A 21,587-nucleotide genomic window follows, 5' to 3' on the forward strand; every position below is an offset into this window, starting at 1 on the left:
TGAGACTGCCTAAGTTTACTTAAAAAAACCGGAAAAACGTTCTTTCCGTGATGATTATGAGCCCGAAGGACACCACTTTCTGCACTGATTATTGAATGCAGTTCCAAAGAGCTGCCAAGAACCAAAGGTAGCTGGGTCTGGTTGGCGGATTTTAGAATGGCTTTACCTTTGAAAGAAACTTCTTCAAATGTGTAGAATCCTGCTGTGCCCTTACCTTTGAGTCTGCAGGCAATCCAAGCTATGGTAGAGGAAGCAAAGCTGGAAAACTGCCTCTAAAACAACTGTCACAAAAGTGTTTCATCCCAGGTGGGACCCTTTAACCCCACTCATCAAACTTCCACTTCCGAGAGGACCCCATAAACTCCAGGCATGTTTGTTGAATGTGTGCTTCTTAGAAAAGTTGTTGTTTAATCAAAGCTAAAATCCCATCACAGAATCTTTAGAAAACCAAGACAGTATTGTAAGTCCTTAGTATTAGCACACCTTCTCCTCTCAGCTTCGTGTTCCTCCTAGACACAAGAGCTAATTAAGCCTTCAACTAGTTTGTTCAGCTCAATCTTCATAGTAAACCTTGTATGGCTTCAGCTCCACAGCCTTCCCTTACTGATAACATCTGCTACCTATATGACTTAATGGGGAGGAAAACGCATCTGACTGGCCACATCTCGCATACTTTCCTTTATACGCACACCTGGTAAGACAGTGGCATGTTACTCCTCAGACAGAAGAACACATCAGTCATACCTTGTTACTTTTATTAGGGCAAGTGTGTATTTTCTGTAAATTATTTCACTTGCAAGCATGACTAGTGAGGTGTCTTCCTCTCTCTATGTGGGCCGCTCCCGGGGCCTGGTCACGATATGCCACCACAGGGGGGGCAAATCACCTTCCTTTCGGGCTGGGGGCAAAGCTTCAGTGCTGGGACCTTCAGCTGGGGTTTCCTCTTGCAGCTGCTTAACCTGGAAGGGGTCAAAGAAGGAACAATTAGAAAAGGAGGGGGACTGTGGAGTCCACTGCAGTGAAGTGTCAGCTCTGCTCCTGTCGTCTGTCACATCACACACTACCTGAGCCTCACTGCTGAGGGCAGTGGTTTTTTATACATACCTGCTTCATTGGTACACACACACCTTAACTCAGAAAAGGCATTCTCAAAGCCTTTCCCATTCTTAAAACAGCAAAGCTAAGAAAACAGCCCCCCTGGCCCACCTTATTCATTAACCAAAACCACAATTCCTGTTCCATTTCCCCTTGTTACCCGCCCCTCCCCCGACCTGTATCCCTCCCCCAACAAACATGAATGTTTGTGTCTCGGCTAAGTGTTCTCCAAAAGCACCATTATTAAATCTCAATTTCATACATATTAAGGATATTAATTTTAAAGCCCCACCCCCATTGCAACCAGGACAAGAAGTAACACAAAATCACATGTAAAAATGTGCTTAGTTCTGCCTGATGTTGCCCATCTACCCCCCCAGTTCCAGGAATCGCCAAGACTACCGTGGTCCTAATAACGGAAGACACCTACAGACCCACTTTCCAGAAGAACCACTTCTGGACTGTGGATAACCTGAGCCTCCAGCACACGTGCTGTTTAATAATGTGGAACAGATGGCAGCAAAGGAGGAAAGTTTCTGCAGAGAGGAGGAAGTATAACAGTGACCAGCTGCAGTAGGAACCTACTGCTCGCCACGAATCAGCACACCTCCAGTTTCCAAATGCCGACACCAAGGCCTCCGTGCACGCTGGGGATCCCAAGCCTCCTCTGAGAGACTTCCTCCTCCACCTAGCCCATGTCTCGTCAACACCCTCAGCTTCTCCCTCGCCCCCAACTGTAATCAGCATATACACACCATTGTTTCTCTGTAGGAAATAAATAATCCCTTGGCCTCCAGTTACTGTTGTCAGCAAAACTTCTCAAGAATTAGCTCTCCCTCCTGTCTTCTCTTCCTTACTTTCTGCTCACTGCTCTCAGTATGATTAAGTCCTACAGAAAAGGTTTCAGTGAAGCCCAATAATGCCCTTCCTGTATCCAAACTCCTTGGACATTATTTCCAGTCCTCACTCTGTTCTACCTTTTACCAACTTCCAGCAAAGAGGACTTGGCCCCAGCCATCCCTGAAACACTTTCTCCTGGACGCTGGGTCACACCCCCCTCACTGCCCCTCACCCCTGCGGTAGGCTCTGCAGTCTCCTCCTCCCGACCCCTACAGGTGGGCGTGCCTGCGACCGTTGTTCTCTCTCTAGTCTCCCGGAAGGTTGTCATCCATGTCCGTGGCTTTGAAAACAATAGTCAGCTCACAAATTTCTATTTCTACCTCAAACCTCTCCTTTGAAGTCCAGGTTCCTATATCCAATGTCGCCTACTGACATCAGCACTGGATGGCTCACAGGCTTCTCAAATTGAACGTTCTTCAATTTAACACACTTAAAACTGAGCACCTGACTGTCCCAACACCTGCTTCCCCCATCTTCTGTCTCGATCAACACCATCACTCAACTTGATGTTAAAGCTGAAAACCCGGAAATCATTATTGAGTTCTCACTGTCCCTCACCCGCCACCTTCCACATCCAATCAATCTCCATGTCCCTCCACACCACCTCCTGAACCTACTTCGCTCCGCACCACTGCACCCACCTCCGTGCTGGCTGTCACAATCTTGACTGACCTGCAATAACCTCAGATTGGTCTCTCCGCTCCTCACCTCACTCTCTCCCGTGTACCCTTCACTACAGCAGGACTGAGTTGTCAGAAATGTGAAGCAGACATCACAGATGACTGCAAAGTGTTCGAGGCACTGGTGGAGAGGGAGGGTGAGTGATAACAGGGCGCAGCAAGAAGGTCAGATAAAGGACTGAGGAGGAGGAGGAGGCAAAATTCGAGACCAGAAAACCCAAAAGACCAGGCAAGACAGTGTAACCTGTTGGGAGATGGTTGAAAATGTTACACTTAACTCACTTAGAAATGAAGTAAATGTGAGAGGCAAGGGGCCAGAGTAACTGTCATAACTGGACTCTGGACCTCCTCAGCGGGGAACAAAACCTGAGCTCCTTCCAGGTGTTGCTCCCTCCACCACATGGGCCAAACGATATGGTAAAATGCAGGGGAGACTCACCTCTCGATCCCAGCTTTCCCTCCGCAGTTTCTTCCACTGTTCTCTCTTGGCAAAGTAGTCAGGATACATTGCCTTCTCCGAAGGATGCCAATAATCTAAGCACCACTCAGGCACCTGTCAGGAGAGAAAATCAAGACGTCATTAACAAGATACAGTTACATACCGCTGACAGGTCCTGCACAAGACAAAACTCAAGGTGCACAGTTGTAACCACTGCAAGTCCCAGACTGTTTCTGACACCAGGCAATGAACAGCAGAAGACGGGCAGGCACCAACATAAAGAGAATGCCTTAGAGCAGGTTGGACACCTGCGGCCTGCAGGCTCCATACGGCTCAGGGTGGCTATGATTGCAGCCCAACACAAAATCGTAAATTAAAACATTGTGACATTTTTTGTGTGATTATGTGTCAAAATGTATTTAATGTGTGGCCCTGAGACACCAAAGGGTTGGATACCCCTTCTTAGAGCGAAACAGCCTGGGGTTGAAAACCAGCAAGGTCAGGCCAGAAAGAACTGGCATCAATCCAGTTCTTCTCTAAACATTGGGTAGGTTTATGTGCTTTGGAAGTATCCCCTAGAATTTCTCAGAAATAATTAGCACCAATCCAAGCTGGCTTACCTTCAGGTCCAAAAATGAGTTATTTACCAAGTAATTGAGCACTCTGCCAAGAAAGATACTATAAGCTGAATTTAGAAAGAGAAGTCTTATGTCATCTGGGAGAGAGAAAACTGACACCTGAAGAAAAGTATCTACAACCGTCAGGGAGGCAATCTCGCTGCCCCTACAGGGTAACTGGAACTGGGGCAACAAAGTCCACCTCTCAGGGCGCAGCCACCGGTGCTGACCTCACCTACCTTGTAACACTCGTATCTCTCGTAGGAGGTGCCCCCAGGAGAGTCCGGGAAGATGTATGGCTGAGGATGCTGGTTGTGCCAGAATTCTTTCTCCGCCTCTCTCAGAAGCTGGGTGGCCTTCACCATATCCGTTTCATTCTTATGTTCTTCAAACCGAGCTCTCATCAAACATGCAAAGTACCGGTATTTGTCCCTTAAACCAAAATGATTTTGGAGATTAGAAATGTTATTTACTTGTCCAGACTTTTTCCATCGACTTGAGGTTTTCCCCAGAAGCTCCTTTCCTCGGATGGGGTTTTAGGGTTCTGATAAAGGAGTGGAGGCCTGGCATTCACACAGCTGGGCTGTCATCTCACCTAGTACTACACCTAGGTCATGGAAAAAAATCTGTTTTATGACTATGTTCTCGGACTAGCCTCAGAGGGATAGAGGAAAGAAGAAATTGCGTGGGCAGGGAAGAAGTAGCGGGATGTGAAGGTAGTGAAATGGGCTGGAATAAGCTAAAAAGGGGAAAGCTGATGGGAAGCTGGGAGACTGACGATTCTTTGGACTTAAGACACCTGAGTTTTAATCCTGGTTTGGCCACTTACCAGCTACAATGCCCTGAGCAAGTTACCCTCTACGCCTCTAGCGCCTCATCTGTAAAGTAAGGCTAAAGAGTCCCTAACTCCCAGAGCTGTTGTGACGACCTGAGAAAATAACGCACACATTATTACTGTTAATATCAGGAACGAGGTCATGAAGACAACTATTATCCAGTGAGCGCTGGAGGCGTGACAATTGCAGTTTCAGGCACTTGCCTTTATTTCATTGAACTGTCATGCAACCCTCCGTGCTGGGCACTGCATCCTTAGAAAACTGACGCCTGGGCCACAGAAGCAATTCTTCAAGGTCTCGCAGCCTAGGGCGACGAGGTCTGGACGTGAACCCAGGTCTACGGGCGAACCCTGTGGGTCGAAGGGCCGCCTTCCTAGTCCGTTCCCTACGTCCTTGAGACGCCCCGTCCTTCGGGGACTCGGCCTCCGTGGGGGTCCCCAGAGTCAGCTTCCCCCGCCCTGGGTCCCCGTCCCCCACCTGTAGATGCACCAGGACTCCAGGTGGCGCAGCGCTCGCTTATAAAGTCGCAACACCTTCTGCTGGTGGGTCAGGTAGGCCGTCGGCGCCGAAAACGCCATGACGGCCCGCTCACCTTCAGCGGCCGCCGAGGCTCCCGGGAAACGGAAAGCCGGTGGCCAGAGGGCGGGACGGCTATCGCCACTTCCGCTTCCGCTGGGGAGAGACCGGAACCGCAGTCATGAGTCGCTTCAAGTTCGTGGGTGAGTTGTTTTTTCAGTCCTTGGGTTTTTTGGACTACCCCCGGGCGTCGCTCGCCGCGGCCAGATGGCCCCGGAAGAGGTGTTTGAAGGCTGCAAGGCTCTCAGGGGAAGGAGCCCCCGGCGGCTTCTGGGCGCCGGTCAGGTTCTGGTTCTCTGTAGGTGCTCGCTTCAAGGTGTGCTTATTTGTGAGTTCCCGAGTGGTGCGGTTGTGCTTTGTGCGCCTTCTAACGTGTGTGTTGTGTTCAGTGAAAAGGAAGAAGGCAGCTAAACTACTAAAAACAAACAAGAGGCCACTCACTATATTCTCCTCTATCCCACGTGCACCTCCCACCACTTACCCTCTCCGTGGCCCCAAGAACCGAAGGGGTAAGAATAGTTACTACCAGGCGCTTAGGAAGACCCGGGGGACGTTGTGAGATATAGGATCGGGAGTGCAGTGTTTTGGTGAGCTTAGTTTGTTGTGTGTAGAGTGGAGCTTCTTGGCTAGGTGTCTTGTGGATTTGTCTGTTTGCTGTGTGGTGGTGTCTAGCTTGTTCTCTAAAGTCCTGTATTGGCCGTAAACTTGGAGTTATGTGTAAAGGCAAAGCAAGTCTAAAACAATTGTAATATGCTCTCATTTCCTGTCCCTTTGTGTTCCTACATCATAGGTGACAGCCATACGACTTGACTCACTAAGCTTAAACAGTGAGGTATTGTTAGGTAGGATAGATAGTAAATCAAGGCAGGGAGGAGGAGGAGACGGGTCTCACCCACTAACTCAGCAGTCCTGAGCCTGCCCCATAATATGGCCAGGTGTTCCAACATCACAGGAAACACCGTGCTAGCTTGGGAGAGGGAGCCCTTGAAATTCTATGTATTGTTTCCACTCTGGGAAAGAAAGCCTTTGAAACTGTAGTCACCCCAAGGCCTGGAAGGCAGGAAAGAGTCCGTAAGCGCCCAAAGAAAAAGCCCATAAAATGACTTTGGTTAATTGCCCTACCTCTGGTCACTGTCTGTTTTAAGAGGGAGTTCCTAGTGCTTACTGGAATAGCCTATAAGTAACTTTGGGTAACTGCCTCAACTTTAGTTAACTGCCTCCTGTCACGTACCTGTTTTATAAGATGACCAAATGGGGTCTAGAGCAAGATAAGGATTCAGGCTAACAAAGTGCCACACATACCTACGTTTGGGTAGTCATGTCTCCCCTGGGGAAGCTGGCACCACCTTTACCCATCAATCGATATGTAACCTCTTCTCCTGTATCGCGCCAACTATGTAAGTCCTCAGAACAAAGGACCCGAAGTTCTTGCTGTCCTTACCTTGCTTTACCCTGAACCTGTGCCTTTCACCCCCACCTCCGCAAGGCCTGTTCTCTTCCATGAGAATGTATCACCAATATACCCGGCTTACATGCTAATAGACTTGCTGATCTGTAATTCTTTACTGCGTTGGCAAGACCTGCATTTCTCCCGGAACTGTATCAGTTTAGAGATGTGGTTTTCTTTTGGTTGCAAACATCTTTTCACTCATACTGTTTTGGAAAATAAAACTCAATAATACTGGAAGTGACTTTTAACAGTAAAGCTGGTACTGCTTTTAAAGCCAGCCAGTTAAAAAATAAATAAATGGAAAAGATCTGTATAAGTAAGGTGATATGACACTAAATATGTGAACCCCTCAATTGCCTCCCTTTTACCCAAATCAGAAGTAGTAATTTTCCACTTTGCCCTTCCTTTTTTTTTTTTTTTTAATTTAAATTCAGGTCATTCTCACTCCTCTCTCTCATTTGTTAGTCTTCCAAGTTGTTTATTGTCTTGGCTGGAGCTGGATAGAAATTGATTTTCATACAGTATTTCTTTACTGCATTTTGAGTTGTGGAAGAAAAGGGGCCACCTATTAACCAGGGGATGGTCAGAAATTAAAACTTTTTAACTAACAGTGGTTCATGGCGGGTATTTTTCCCTAACAAAGGTCAGTCCTCACCTTACCTAAGCCTGTCTGTTGTCTTTTGCATATAGGGTAACATACCTGATAAACATGCGTTTGCAATAACAAGTAGTTTCCCTTTTTCTGGACCCCCACACCTGCAATTTCTCGAGGTCATTCAGCTCAAAATAACCAACATGCCAAAGCTACATATGTTGGGATGGCATTTCTGAATGCAGTCAGCAAACCTAAGGTGCCGGAGCCTATTCATCAAAGCATAGAAAGCAGCTCTAATAACTAGCTGAGGAATATGCTTCAGAAAAAACTGTATGTCAAAAAGAAAAAGGTTTAGGGCTATAAGGCACAAGGGTTTCTTGCAGAAAAAGGAAGAAACTGGTGGCTGTGCAGGATATCCTAAAGCCCAAGGCTCACATGGGTCCAAAGCTGAATACAGGTCTCTGAAGTACACTGTGGCCTGGGGCCTGAAAGACTGACCTGTGTGGGGACGAGGCAGGTTGTAAGAAGTGGGGTCCCCTGGAATTGGCCTCAGAGTAAGCACCGAGGAAGGCTTTAGCACCTGTTCCTGGTAGGGTCGAGACAAGGACTTGCAGGCTTCTTAATTGAGCCTCTAAGCTCATCTTCAGTTCACTTTTAAAATTAATATCAGGAAGTTTACTTGTTAAATTGGTTTGCTTTTTGGTTTCATTTGTTTTTCACTTCGTTTTCTAGGAAAAAATTGCTTTGCAAAAATTCTTCCTTTGCTGCACAAAGGGGAAATGGGCGCAAGAGATGCTGATCCATTCTGTGCTCCTAATAATCATCAATAGTGGATGACTAAACTGACCCCTGTGAAAGATTGTTCTAGACCAGGGGTCTCAAACTCATTTTCACCAGGGGCCACATGAGCCTCACAGTTGCCTTCAAAGGGCCGAATGTGATTTTAGTTCCTTAACAGTTAAGGAGTAGTTACATTTACACAGTCCTAAAATCACATTCGGCCCTTTGAAGGCAATCGCAAGGCTCATGTGGCCCCCGGTGAAAATGAGTTTGACACCCCTGGTCTAGACAGAAAGTCCTCTGCTCTCTTCCCTGGGTTTTCTTTCCCAGCCTGCCCCTTCCCTATCTTACCTCCTTTCCCTATGAAAAGAAAGTAGATACTGATATCTTGTAATCTGGGCCATTCCACTGAATTTGTACTCGTGGTATTTGATAATTTGTGTGTTAAGAGCCTTTTTTTTTTTTTTTTTAAATCACTGAAGATATGGTTCTTGATTTTAGAGAAAGGTGAAGATGGGGAGAGAAGCATGGATAGGTTTCTTCTCTTATACATCCCCGGGACCAAACCTGCGTATGTGCCCTGACTGGGAATTGAATTCATGACTTACCCGTTTACAGGATGATGCTCCAACCAACTGAGCCATACCACCAGGGTTGTTAACAGCCCTTTAAAGCGTTCCTGTTGTGAACTCAGTTCCCACCCTCCATTGATAGATACACTGTTGCATGTCTTAGAAGTTTTCTGCACTGTGCCTTTTCATTTTTCAAATGCCTGGAATACTCTCCACCATCTCTTGAATTGTCCAAACTCCAGTTCATCTTGCAAAGCTTGTCTTAATGTTGAAGCAGCAGAGCTCACTGAGGGCCAGCTTGGCAGAAGCAGAGTGAGAATATACTAAGAAGAAGCTAAAGCTCAGCAAAAATAATGTAGGGTCTCTTGGTAGGCAGCTGCTCCCTACCCCCCACCACAAACTTGGAGATTCTTCTAGTAAAAGCTGAAGGGTATATATTTCAAATAAGGATGGCATTTTTATTGCCCACGGCCATCACACTCTGACTTCATGTCTTGTCTTCCCTGTGTTCTCTTGTACTCTACAGCAGGACGTATCGAGGACGGCGCTCGATAGTGTGGGATGGAGAAATCTTTGTTGTGAGAGGCTATCGTGTTTCTGCATTTTAGGATATTTAGCAGCATCCATGGCCTCAAGCCTAGATGATAGTAGCACTGCCTGCGTTGCGACAGCTAGAAATGAATATACATTGTCTACATTGCTAAATGTTGGGGGCGGGGCAGTTAAAAGAAGAGAGGGGCTGCAGAATCACTCTTCATTGAGAACTACTGCTCTGCAGGCTCAGAGCTTCTTCCAGGGTTGTACCTACACACATCTGTACGCAGAATGCCCTTTCCATTAGTTTCAGCTTCCAGATTACCTCTTCTATGTGATAAGCTTTTCTCATCACACTGCCAAAACTGTTATCTCCCCGTTTTCGTGCTCCCATGCTATGTGCTGTTCTTTAAAATGAAAAGCCAAGGTGAGAGGCAACAAGCGTGCATTTGAGACCAAAAATAATTGAACTTCTGGGAAGCACTGACACAGGCAGAAAGCCTAAAAAGTGTTCCAGTTATGGGGTGAAGGTAAAGGGTAGAAAGGGATGGGGATAGAATAGAAGGGAGGAATTTCCGTTGGTGTTAATGAGCTGGGGAAGGAATTCCTATTGTGCCAATAAGCTGAGTTATTCTTTAGCTACACATGGTGGTGCCGATTCTACAGATGTCAGGATTTCTGCTCTCCTGTTAGCTTTGTAAACAGTTGGCCCAGCCCAAAGGTTATTTTGTCCAGTTTAAACATTCCAAAGGTTTGAGAAGTAAGACGTGCTAGGCAGCTCCTGCAGGTGGCAGCTCTGACTCCATTTTAAAGTGGCTCCATTTATGTTATTTTCAGAAAACCATTATGCTAGGTTCTAGGGATACAGCAATGAAGATTAACGTTTTGTGCCTCGTGTTGCTTACAGTCTGCTTATTATATCACAAATTATATTGTAGTTCCCATATAGACTATACATTTCTGGAGGGCACAGGCCAAGTGTTGGGTCTTACTCATTTCTGTGTTCCCTCACCCCTTACCACAGGCTTTGGCACAGAGTTGTACTCTATAAATACTTGATGGTTAAAGAAAATTAATAATGTATTATTCTTTCTGCATCTTTACTTGCATTACCCTAATCCAGGTTCTTTTCACTACAGATATGAGCTCTTGCCTATTTCCAAAGGAGATACCCTGACTCCAATTGCTCCCTTCAAATTCTACCCTCCACGGACTCCAGAATGAGATATCTAGAATGCAAATCTTACCCCTCTCCTTAAAAGCCATCAGTGCTTCTTGTTGCATCTGGTATCTTAAAGACAGGTGACAGTAACACAGTAGAGTCTGGCCTTTTCTGGTCGCTCCTTCCCTATACTTTTCTCCAGCAGCCACAATGACCTGTACTTTTCCATAGTCATTGTGCTATTTCACACCACCGAGGCTTCACTCCTGCTGCTGCTGCTTCTGTCTGCAATTTCCCCTCTTCTACTGGGTGACTCTGACTCAGCCTTTAAGATTCAGTTCAGGGACCCCTTCCTCTTGGAAGTCCCTTCTGGGCCAGCTACCCGACTAGGTCAGGTGTTCCTCTTCTGTGTCCCACAGTACCAGTGGCTACTTCTGTTAATGGGTCTGCCTCCCCAGTTCGTAGGTCCCTGAGACCAGGAACTCTCTCTTACTCATCTTTGTGTTGCAGGTGTCAGGCACAGTGATGGACAAGCTGTAGACACTCAGATTTTGGTTGAGTGAATGAATGGGAGGGTGGAAAGTTTAGTAATGAACTTCTGTTTACGGAAGAAGTTTCACATAGAGGCTCTTCATGATTCAGCATATATTTTATTTTTGTTTTCCACAGATATTGGTATCAACTTGACAGATCCTGTGTTCAGAGGAATTTATAGGGGGGTTCAAAAGCATCAAGGTAAATGTTGAATTATGGTAAATAGTTTCTCTGTGAAGATGAATTGTCTGCCTCAAGGAGATCTGGACAGGCATGATCCACTCTTACAAATGAAATATTAGAGGACTTCTGCATCTTGGATAAAAGCTCCATTGATTAACTGTGATAATGAACGCTTGCAAAGCACCTATTATAACAATGTTAATCAAGCCCTTATCTGTAGAAGTTTATTATTTGGAATATAGAACTTGAACCATTTGCACAACAGCCAAACCTTAGTTGGTGTTTAGTCTTTCAAGCAATTGAACAGTAAGACACATAATTTAAAGATCACGTACAGTTGAACATCAGTGTCAGGTCTGGTTGGCCGGGTGACCGAGTGGCATCGTGATTGAGGGGGCGGTGCACTGCCCTCCACCTTTCCCTGGCTTGCCTCTCCCCCTTCCCAGCCAAGTCCTGCTGTTCAGGTGGGAAGAGTAGTACCTCCAAGATTTGATGGAAAACTTAGCCAAAAGCAAAATGGTTTCTGTTTATCACATCAAGTTCATTTTAAAGGCTTGTTATGTCAGCTAGGTGACTAAGCAGGAAATGATGACAAGTTTTTGAAAGCAGAATTTCTCCAACTAACTGCCTGTGAATATTGCCTCAGAAAATTACTATATCTGTTACAATGTGAGCGAAAACAGGAAAATTTGGTTTTGTGGTTTTGGATGATAGAGAATTGCACATATCAACAGCTGAGTCAGAAGTTAATCTTACTGTGCTTCTAGGCGATGCTGAGTGAAAGCAGGAAGTATAGGGAATGTTAGGTGTCACTAACATTCCCTATAGAAGGGAGAAAGATAAGTATTAGCTTTCCTCTAACCCTTACCTCAAAAAGTTACCTTTTCTGCTTCATTTAGACATTTAGATGACATTACTTACAAAGTACGGTTAGAACACTGAATAACATTCTGCTTTTCTTGCCTTTTAGCACTTAGAGTTTGTGCTTCTTACTTTGTGTATATGAATGTTTGTATATGTGTGTTTATGAAATAAGTTTCATAGTGATCAGTATCAGTATTACTCTAATTTATAATAACTAACAAGACTGGCTGTCCTACTTACTATACATTCACTAAGTTGCTGTTCTTAGTCTCAAATAAATTTTATAGCTACTCTGGAATAGTAATTGAATTCCAATCACATTCACTCTGATGCTTAAATATGAAATTAAGAAATCAATTTTTATGATGTAACTTTAATTTTGCTGTCCATTTATCTCAGGCCTCTCAGAGCTTAGTAATCACTATTGATCTCTCCATCTCCAGTAACAAAAAGTATGTTACTTAACAATAAATTGTAAGGAAAAAGCAAAAACAAATCAACTATCAGAGAAAATAAAAAATTAACCTTCCTCAACGGGAATGGTAATTATGGGAATACAGCATTAACTAAAGTTTAAAAATAGGTGTCATATTTTGGGAGGCATTGCAGGTGTACTCTGAAAAGCCATAGTAAAAATAATTTTAATGATTATTTTTTTTTTATTTCTAAAAATTTACCAACAAGTTTGAAATTCAAGGCAAATGACATAAATTGTAAAGAGTGAATTTATCTTTAGTTTGAACCTTCTGAGTTTTGTTGCTTTCCCCCTTTTGGCCAACAGAATAAAAATACACTTAAATGGATAATTTCATCTAGTTTGCCTTACGCAGGTTTCTTTTTCTTTTTCTTTTTTTTTTTTTAAGGTTATCACTATTATTATTTTAGGATAAATACTCCTCGAATAGTATTGATTTTGATTTAGTCAATGTGATTATATGGATAAATGGATATTTACTTACCAGGCTTTCTTACTTTGGGGTTCCACTTTTGCAGATGACTTACAAGATGTAATACAGAGAGCTGTCCAAATTGGTGTTAAAAAGGTAACATCGAGTTTTTGATACTCTTGACATTTGTTTAGAAACTAATTTTCGTTAAAATACTACAGAATAGAAGAGAAAGAACCAATGTCACACTTGGCTTTTTTTTTTTTTAATCCTCTTGTAAGGATATATTTCCATTGGTTTTTAGAGAGGGAGAAACATCGATGAAAAAGAGACACATCAACTGGTTACCTCCTGAATGTACCCCAACCAGGGATTGAACTTGCAGCCTAGGTATATGCCCTGACCGGGAATTGAACTGGCAACCTTTCGGTGCACGGAATGATGCTCCAACCACCTTGGCCAGGGCCACACTTGGCGTTTTGAGTATATATTGTTAATATGTAATATTAGCAAGTTAATGATATAAAATATATCAACATATTCTGTTCACAGCAGTTTAAGTGACACAGACCTCATGGGTAGTTAGTTCTTCCATACAATCAGAAACGTGATAAATAGCAAAATGTCTTTGAAATTTTTTTTAACCTATCTCAATTACCAGCCTTCTAAAGAGGCAACTCTAAGTACATTTTATGACATACTTTAACATTTATTAAAAACACATATCTGCCACCAAGTCTAGTTTTTATAGTATGGGTATACCATTTCAAATAACTGCGTGCATTTTTACTTTTTAGTAATTTGATACCAGGAAAATTCTTACTACTTCAAAAAGAGCTCTCACAAATGAATATTCACTCAGTGTCAAATTCTTTCAATAGGTATTTTTAACAGTTAAAAAAAATAATTAAAAAAAATAGCAAGCTAGCCCACCCATGTACATACGAATGAGGTTAAATTCCATAGTGTGGTATTAGCACACTTGGTGGCCATTGCTTCTAAGTTGAGTAACTTCCATTTTGAAAAGCAACACTGCTGCCCTGGCTGGTGTGGCTCAGTGGTTGGGTACTGCCCTAAGAATCAAAGGTTTGCCAGTTCAATTCCCAGTCAGGGCCCATGCCTGGATTGCAGGCCAGGTCCCCAGTAGGGGGTGTGCGAGGGGCAACTTCACAAGTAATAAGAAAAGATAAAAGTTACAACACTAATTTCTCAATGTGTGGTCCTTTCACTTTATGAAATGCTTTGTCTATACACTTCTGCTCCTGAATTTTTATGTGTCAGCCATGAATAGTTTAATCTTAATATTTCTGATCTCACACACACGGGCTTAGGAATGCCAGGACATCACAGATGTGGCTTTCACCCTCAGCTTTATTCTTCATAGCTTTGTAACCTGGGCTGCTTCATCTATCTGGACTTCAGTTTTCTCTTCCTACACAGAGAATGATAGTAGTGACCTAAATGCACAGTACTTCGTATTGTGTCAGGCATAAGGTAAACAACCTTTGTTATGTTTATGATGGAAATTGCCATCTTATCATCATCATCATATTATAAACTGGGAGAGGCTGTTATGTCTTCTAATCTTGCCCTAACTTTTTTCATCTATTAAGAGAAGTTGTGGATAAAATAGAAGGCAGGCTTGATTAGAAGCTATTTTATATAATTGAAATACTGAATGTGGGCACCTGGTCTTGCGTTAAATAATCAGGTAGTGTTAGTAAAGTTTTCCAGGATTTTTGTTAATATCTTACATCCTGTGTTTTACCAGTGGTTGAGGATTTAATTATGGCTGTGCACCCCCTGACTAGAGAGAGATTCAGGGTCTGTCACATTAGAAGTTTATGCTGCTGCATGAAAATGGCTATCGTTTGTAGTTCCTCCGATGTTTTGTATGTTTTCTCTTTAGGTGTGTACCTAGAATGAATTCTTCATTTAAGCTCAGTGAGAGTCTTGAAGTATGCTTTTAAAAATAATACACCTTTGGCCCTGGCTGGTGTGGCTCAGTGGATTAAGGACCAGACTGTGAACCAAAGGGTCTCGGGATCAATTCCCAGTCAGGCACATGCCAGGGTTGTGGGCCAGGTCCCTGGTAGGGGTCATGCCAGAGGCAACCACACTTTGATGTTTCTCTCTGTCTTTCTCCTTCCCTTCCCCTTTTTAAAAATAAATAATTAAAATCTTAAAAAATAAAAGTAATACACCTTTGTACTTAAATGCCTTCTTTAGAAGAATCGCACTTAAGCAGCACTTCCTCAGTGGTCACCGTCGACACTTAGCTCTTCAGTTGCATTTTCCTTTTAACAAATTAGCGAAGATGGTGCTCTAAATGCTCCTAATGGGTGTTTCTGTAGAAGTGTGCTTCTTTGCCAAGAGCCATAAATTTCCCTACAAAGAATTCATCAATACATATTAACCCAGTGTTTCTTAAAGTTTTGGTCTCACAACCCCTTCATGTTTTCTAGTATTGAGGATCCCAAAGAGCGTTTGTTTATGTGGGTTTATTTGTTGCTATGTACTGTATGAGAAATTAAAACAGAAAAATTTTAAATATGTATTAATTTGTTTAAAAATAATACCACTATGTAACAAAGAGCATATTTTTATGGAAAATATATTTTCAAAACCAAAAAAATTTAGTGACATGAGTGAAGTTGCTTTGCATTTTTTACATCTCTTTAATGCCTGGCTTAATAGAAGACCTCTGAATGGCACATCTGCTTCTGCAGTCTGACGTGGTATTACACACTATGTAGCCTCCGAAATACCTCCTTGCTCACTTGCGACATAATGAGAGTGACAAAGGCAAAAGCATCTTAGTATTATTATGAAAATGGTTTGATCTCATATGTGCCATGGGGGTTCTGGGATGATACTTGGGAGAACTATTGAATTAACACTGTGGAATCACTGAGTTAGATGAACAGAATTCTAAAATCAGAGGTCTGTAGTTGGTTATTCAGTCTTTTGCAACGTTTCACAACTTGATCTCTGCCCTCAATGAGCTCATGGTCTGATAGGAAAGAAAGACACGTGAATACATTTCAGTAGGTAGGAGTCATGAATTGTGTATTATGTGTCTGCGCCCACCCTGGAGAGAGGTAGACAGGGACCACTTGACATAGGAGGTAATCTTTCAGCAGAATTTTAAAGGATGGGTAGGCATGTGACAGCCTAAGAGAGAAAAGCATTCTGGAAAAAAGCTGCAGCAGGAAGGCATGTTTGTGAACTGTTGCTGGTACCTTGTTAAAGTGGGCTTAATTTATTTCTGTTTCAGTTTATGATTACAGGTGGGAATCTACAAGACAGTAAGGATGCACTGCATTTGGCACAAACAAATGGTATCCTCATATTACTTTTACCAAAAACAAATAATTAAGTTATTTTGAAGAAGTCTTTCTGAGAAATGCTTCAGGTACAATGCAATGAATCGTGTTGGTAGAGACAGCAGGAAAATAGACTGATTTCAATGGAATGTGAGTAGGAGGAAAAAATTCAGAGTGCCCACTGGTATAGCAGAGCTTGAAAAAACACTCTCATTGTACTTGAGATATCAGTTGATGAGAATTCAGGTCACCAGGTACATAATTTAACCTCAAATATTTCTGATGTAGAATTTTTGTGTGTATGTTGTAATGTGTTTAAGATATGAGTTGCTTTGTATTTGCTCTTTTTTTAAACTTAAACTGTGAAAAATTATTTATTAAATATTTATTATGCAGACCAAACACCGCCCCAGCAATGCTAGTAATAATATACTATATAATCTTGCATATGCTTACTTTATGTTCTTACATTCTGCATTTATTTAAAATCTTGGAAGTTTTGGAGGTAATTCCAAAGGAATCCTAACTGTCTAAAATGCCTCCTTTATCTGGCATTCATTTTCTTTTTAACCTTTCTTTTTTGGAGGTTGGAGGCATTCTTCATTTGCTGGACACTGAAAAATTAGACATTCTGTGTTCCCCCCCCCCCCCCAAATATTGGCTTATTAAAAGCCTTGTTTATGGAAGTCTCTTCAGGATCCACTGATACCTTTTCCTGGTGATTAATGTCATAAAAGGAATCACCTTCCCAGAGCTTTCAGGTGTATAAGAATAGTTGGCTCCATACTTTTTACCCCCAGACAGACAGTGTTTAGAAGTTCCCAGACCTCCCCGATGGCGGCCCTCTTCCTCTCCTCTCCCTGTGCTGTGTCCTCGCTGCTCTCAGTGCTCTGCCTCCCTTGTATGTAAACGTCTGCATCAGAGCCCGCGGTGGCTCCACACCTCTGCCCTGGGTTCAGACGCAAGTAGTGCCTTAAGCCACTCGAAAGCCCTTTTTGACTTCACATTTGTGTTCCATACAGTTAAAACTATCAAATACATGAGCCTCCAAATAAGTGAGCTTTACTTTCCATTAGAGAAATGAGTTCCCCCTTCTACCTCTTTAAGTCATCCTTTTTAAGGGGAAGGAATATACATAACAGTTAACATATATAACAGTTAAAATGAACTGTTAAATTAAATACATGAAATAACACAGCTACATGAATAGTGATTATAAAAGATAAAATTAGCTATTGACATTTAATTGTACAAGAAGTTGTTTCATTTTCCTTTCTATAAGACTCACTCAGTAAATACCAAGCTTTGGCAAGAGTTGCGTAAGTTCTTTTTACCAATATGTTAAGGCAGATTTTTCATCTTCTTGTCCTACTTTGTTAAAGTATTCCAGAAATTCTAATATGATTAACCAGTGCAGTTCTGGCAGTTTGAAGAGTTTATGGCTATTGTTGAAAATTAACCATTTGAAATTAATATTCTCTTATGCATATTAAATATAATATGCATATAAATATAATATGCATCACAAATATGAACAAATGTTTTGAAAATAATCCTCGGACATTATTTTGTGCTAGATATGTTTTTCAGTACAGTCGGATGTCATCCTACAAGATGTGATGACTTTGAAAATAACAACCCCGATCTTTACTTCATGGACTTGCTAAATCTTGCTGAAAACAACAAGGGGAAAGTTGTAGCAATAGGGGAGTGTGGTCTTGGTAAGTGCCAATCTAGCCCAGTTAGAGTGGCTTTGAAAATAATTGATTTGCTCTGTATAAGTCCTGAGTAATTATTGGTTCTTTTTTTTTTTTTTTTTTTGGTCTTTTGAAGATTTTGACCGACTACAGTTTTGTCCCAAAGATACGCAGCTCAAGTAAGGAAATTTGTTGACTTTATAAATTATTGTAAAGTCTTAAAGAGAATTTTTTCAAATTGCTTTGATCAAATATGAAGTTAGATTAAGCATCAAGATTTTATGTTTTTCCCATTGTATATCAAAAGTTTAAGTGAAACAAATTCCATGCATGTAATTCCTAAGGGATGGAAGGATAGTTCCCTGATTAACTAACCACCTAATTAGATCTTAATGGTAGAAATAAGGGATGTGTTTTCTACAGTAGAGACTTTTTGTTGCTTTTTATTGCCTTAATAAATGCATTCCCACATGAACTATTCCAATGAAGTGAATGAGATTCATGGAGGGGGGGATATTATTTAAGAGGAAAGGATATCGAAGAGAGACAGGATCAATCACCAAAGCTAGAAAAACTTACTTTACTCTTGTTGGGCATTGGATGTTGTCACTTTGGACAGGAGAACCCTTTCACAAGAGCCGTGTTGAGAGTGGTGGTTCTTAGAAAACAACAAAACTTACAAGCCCAGGGGACTTCCTGTATCCTATTGCCTATCAGTTTTATCTGGGGCTCCTGTCATACTGACGGGTGGCCATATAGGCTGAGAAGAAAAATTAGTCCATAGGCGTAATTGAAGACCTGTGCATTTTGTTGAATTTCAAAAACAATGTCTTAATTATCAAGATGATAAAACATTAGAATGAGCTTCTAAAGGAGGTTAATTCATTATTCAACCATTCAACAAATGTTTATAGAGTAACATGCCAGAAATTGCTAGGAACTCAGTAGACAAAAATATGAATAAGGTATAATATCTGTCCCTAGAGCGATTTAAGAATAAACAGCCCTCCATCTGCTTAGTTGCTTATGTAAGAATGAGGAGTCTGGATCAAAATCTTTCTTAAGATACCATCTAGCTCTGCCATAATATTTTTTTGAAAGATTTTTATTGATTTATTTTTAGAGAGGGGGGAAGGAAGGGAGGGAGAAAAACATCGAGGTGTGAGAGAAACATCAATTGGTTGCCTTTTGCACCTACTCCAACCAGGAACCTGGCCCACCACCCAGGAACCTGGCCTGCCACCCAGGAACCTGGCCCGCCACCCAGGCATGGGTCCTGACCAGAATTGAACCAGCAACCTTTCGCTTTTCAGGACTACGCCCAACTGAGCTACACGGGTCAGGGCGTCATCATAATATTTAATAATTAACCATTTTCATATGGTCATTAATCCAGTGGTTTTAAGAGATGCCAGAAGTATACTTTCTCCTCCTTCCTTCCTTGCCCCGCCACAAACAGCCCCATATGCCCAGTGCAGTCGAAAATGCTTGCAGGAGAAACAGACTGACCAGTGAGTCTCTCAGAGCCTACACTTCAAGCTCCAAAATTGCTGGAGCATGAAGGCCCGTGACCGAGCGACACAGCGTAGGTTAGAGTAATGTTCTGTGAAGTCTTTCCTTCAGTCCTCTCAGTTTTGTAGCTCTGTCCGAGCTGTTTAGTTAGTGATGTAATAGTTGCTGTGTTTTTCAAGGTCGTTAGCATGATTGGCAACAGGTTCCCTAAATCCCTTTCTCTCTCCATTGTCACAGACGTCAGCTCACTTAACCTGAAAAGTTCACACTCACATTTAAGTAGAAAAAGCAGTTGTCTGTAGTAGTTTCTCAGGTGAAGCCCACAGATCATAATTCCTCCACTTTTGTGTCTGTCTTCTGCCAAGATGAGCTGCGTGTGGGAGGAAAAGACTGGTGTGACAATCAAGGACAGTGGCTGAGTTCCCCCAAGATTTCTTGCCCATGTGGCTTTTCATCCATGAGTTAAAACTGATTCCAAAATGCAGCATAAATAACTTTAAACTCAATTTTTTGTATTAAATGAAAACAGTAGTAGTATCGGTTCTGTTTTACTGTTTCGAGGGTACTTCATCATATTAAGATCAGAACTTAAAACAATATGTACAGCAAGCTATCCTTATGTTTTAGCAAACACACCAATTGTCCAGATGTTAATCTGTAATAGAGAGGTCAAACTCCATTCAGTAAATGGTTACCAGGTGCCTCCCTTACAATACAAGGAAGAATAAGACTTTAGAACTACTGTGAGTTGTGGATGACTGTTGAAGGAAAGACCTGTGGACTGTAATGTTCTTCGGCAGCTCTGGCAGGGATAAGCAGGACCCCCGACTGGACCGTGTGCTAAGTGTAATCAGACAAACTCTATTTTCTTACGTGAGCAACTGTTTCATCGAGACTGCTTGTGTACGTTGGAGGAGCCCACGACTTCAGTTCCTTAGCTTTTGTACTGAAAGAACTCAACTTTTTGTAGCGCCTATTCCACATTTAATTTAAAGTAACTTTATAGCACTAAATGGCCCAGCAGAAGGCTTTGCTCCAGACCTGTAAGGACATTTTTTAATTTTTTATGAAAAATGTCTTTGCTGCTTCCGGCCCTAGCAGCATCACTGAACAGCACCTCAACCACATGGGAACATATTTTTGGAAGCAAAACTTTAATCTTATACAACATATGCTGTGGAGAGTGAAGCAAATGTAAGGCTACTTGTTTTTCCTATTTTTTTGGTAACAATAGAATCCACCGCATTGAAGACTCTTGATATTATGTAATTTTTCTAAGTATTTTTTTAATACATTAGAATAAAATATGATGTGATCATAGTCATTAAGTGTATTTGTTTGGAAAGTTACACTTATGAACTTTTTTATAAGAGGACATGAATAATTAAATAGGTTGGAAAACTGCTGTCGAAAAGGTGTGTGGACAGCAGAGGGCAGGACAGAGTGCGCGAGTCAGAGAAGGCTTTCCTGAGGGGACAGGACGTGGGCGAGGCCTCTTCCAGAGTAGGTAGATTTAAAGACAGACACCTGTAGAAATTTCAGAAAGTTGGGAGTTCAATTTGAGATTTTTTGTAAAAGTTACAAAACATCAAATGAGTTGGTGAAAAATGACACAACCAGTAATAATCACATTTGGATTGTTGTTCAGGAAACAAGTACGCATGATTCTGTCTCGGCTCCCTCCCTTCCCACTGGCACACCCTAACAGCACGCAGCCCCTCTTCTCGGCACACACAGCACTCCCCCTGTTTCAGCATTTCTCACCTTGTACCGAGATGTGTTACCCTGCCCCTCCGACAGTAAGCTCGTGTGTCCGAGTTCTCCGAAGGCACGTGCGGAGTCCTACTCCTGTGGTGGTTCCCATAAGTCCCTAGCACAGTTCTTTTAGCACATGGTGGCTACTCAGAGGGAAGTGTCTTTGATTCCTGTACTGCAGCATGGACTCAAAGCCTATAATTCACCTTTTTCTGTTGGGTCTATTTTTGGAAGAATTTACATTTTGGTCTCTGCTTTTATGCCATTTGAAACAACCCGTGTAAGATTTGTCCGGGTTTTTTTTTAGGTAAAAATGTAACCTGGAAAAAGATATATGCAAAATGAAAAATAGAAAATAATGTAATAGATTAGAAGGCAGGACAAAAAAAAACTTATGTGCAGTAGACATAGTGTCTGAAAAATAATGATGGGTAAAGGCAGCAGCATGTTAAAACTAAAAGATCTTTGGAATCAACAGAGCTTTGGGTTTGAATCATAACTGCTCTTTGGTGGCTGTATACCCCTTTATAAATCTGAACTTCCTAAAATGGCAATAATACCTCCTGTCTTTTCATTTGGTAGTGGAGCATATA

At 42.1% G+C, this 21,587-nt stretch overlaps 2 protein-coding genes across 7 annotated transcripts in view; one reads left to right on the top strand and one right to left on the bottom strand.

Annotated features, from left to right (window-relative positions):
- Positions 1 to 738: 738 nt before the first annotated feature.
- NDUFB9 (NADH:ubiquinone oxidoreductase subunit B9) lies at positions 739 to 5,201 on the bottom strand. The gene is made up of 4 exons (XM_024572009.3): positions 5,045 to 5,201; positions 3,971 to 4,163; positions 3,115 to 3,228; positions 739 to 959 (listed from the first exon to the last, which is right to left on the bottom strand). The coding sequence occupies exons 1-4, from the start codon at positions 5,143 to 5,145 to the stop codon at positions 828 to 830; spliced, it is 540 nt and encodes a 179-aa protein (XP_024427777.1). The 5' UTR covers positions 5,146 to 5,201; the 3' UTR covers positions 739 to 827.
- Positions 5,202 to 5,213: 12 nt separating this feature from the next.
- TATDN1 (TatD DNase domain containing 1) overlaps positions 5,214 to 21,587 on the top strand; it is a 30,285-nt gene continuing 13,911 nt past the window's right edge. For 2 of the 6 annotated variants that reach the window (XM_053929411.1, XM_053929412.2), the window contains exons 1-6: positions 5,314 to 5,459; positions 10,906 to 10,971; positions 12,811 to 12,860; positions 15,982 to 16,045; positions 17,608 to 17,751; positions 17,864 to 17,906. In XM_053929411.1, coding sequence (XP_053785386.1) covers positions 5,351 to 5,459; positions 10,906 to 10,971; positions 12,811 to 12,860; positions 15,982 to 16,045; positions 17,608 to 17,751; positions 17,864 to 17,906 — 476 coding nt within the window. In that variant the 5' untranslated portion in view covers positions 5,314 to 5,350. Of the gene's footprint in view, positions 5,287 to 5,307; positions 5,460 to 10,905; positions 10,972 to 12,810; positions 12,861 to 15,981; positions 16,046 to 17,607; positions 17,752 to 17,863; positions 17,907 to 21,587 lie in introns of those variants that run through there. The other 4 variants (XM_024572007.3, XM_045204855.2, XM_053929413.1 and 1 more) reach the window with 4 other exon arrangements.

Source organism: Desmodus rotundus, chromosome 8, assembly GCF_022682495.2.
Source record: "Desmodus rotundus isolate HL8 chromosome 8, HLdesRot8A.1, whole genome shotgun sequence".
Classification (NCBI taxonomy): Eukaryota; Metazoa; Chordata; class Mammalia; order Chiroptera; family Phyllostomidae; genus Desmodus; species Desmodus rotundus.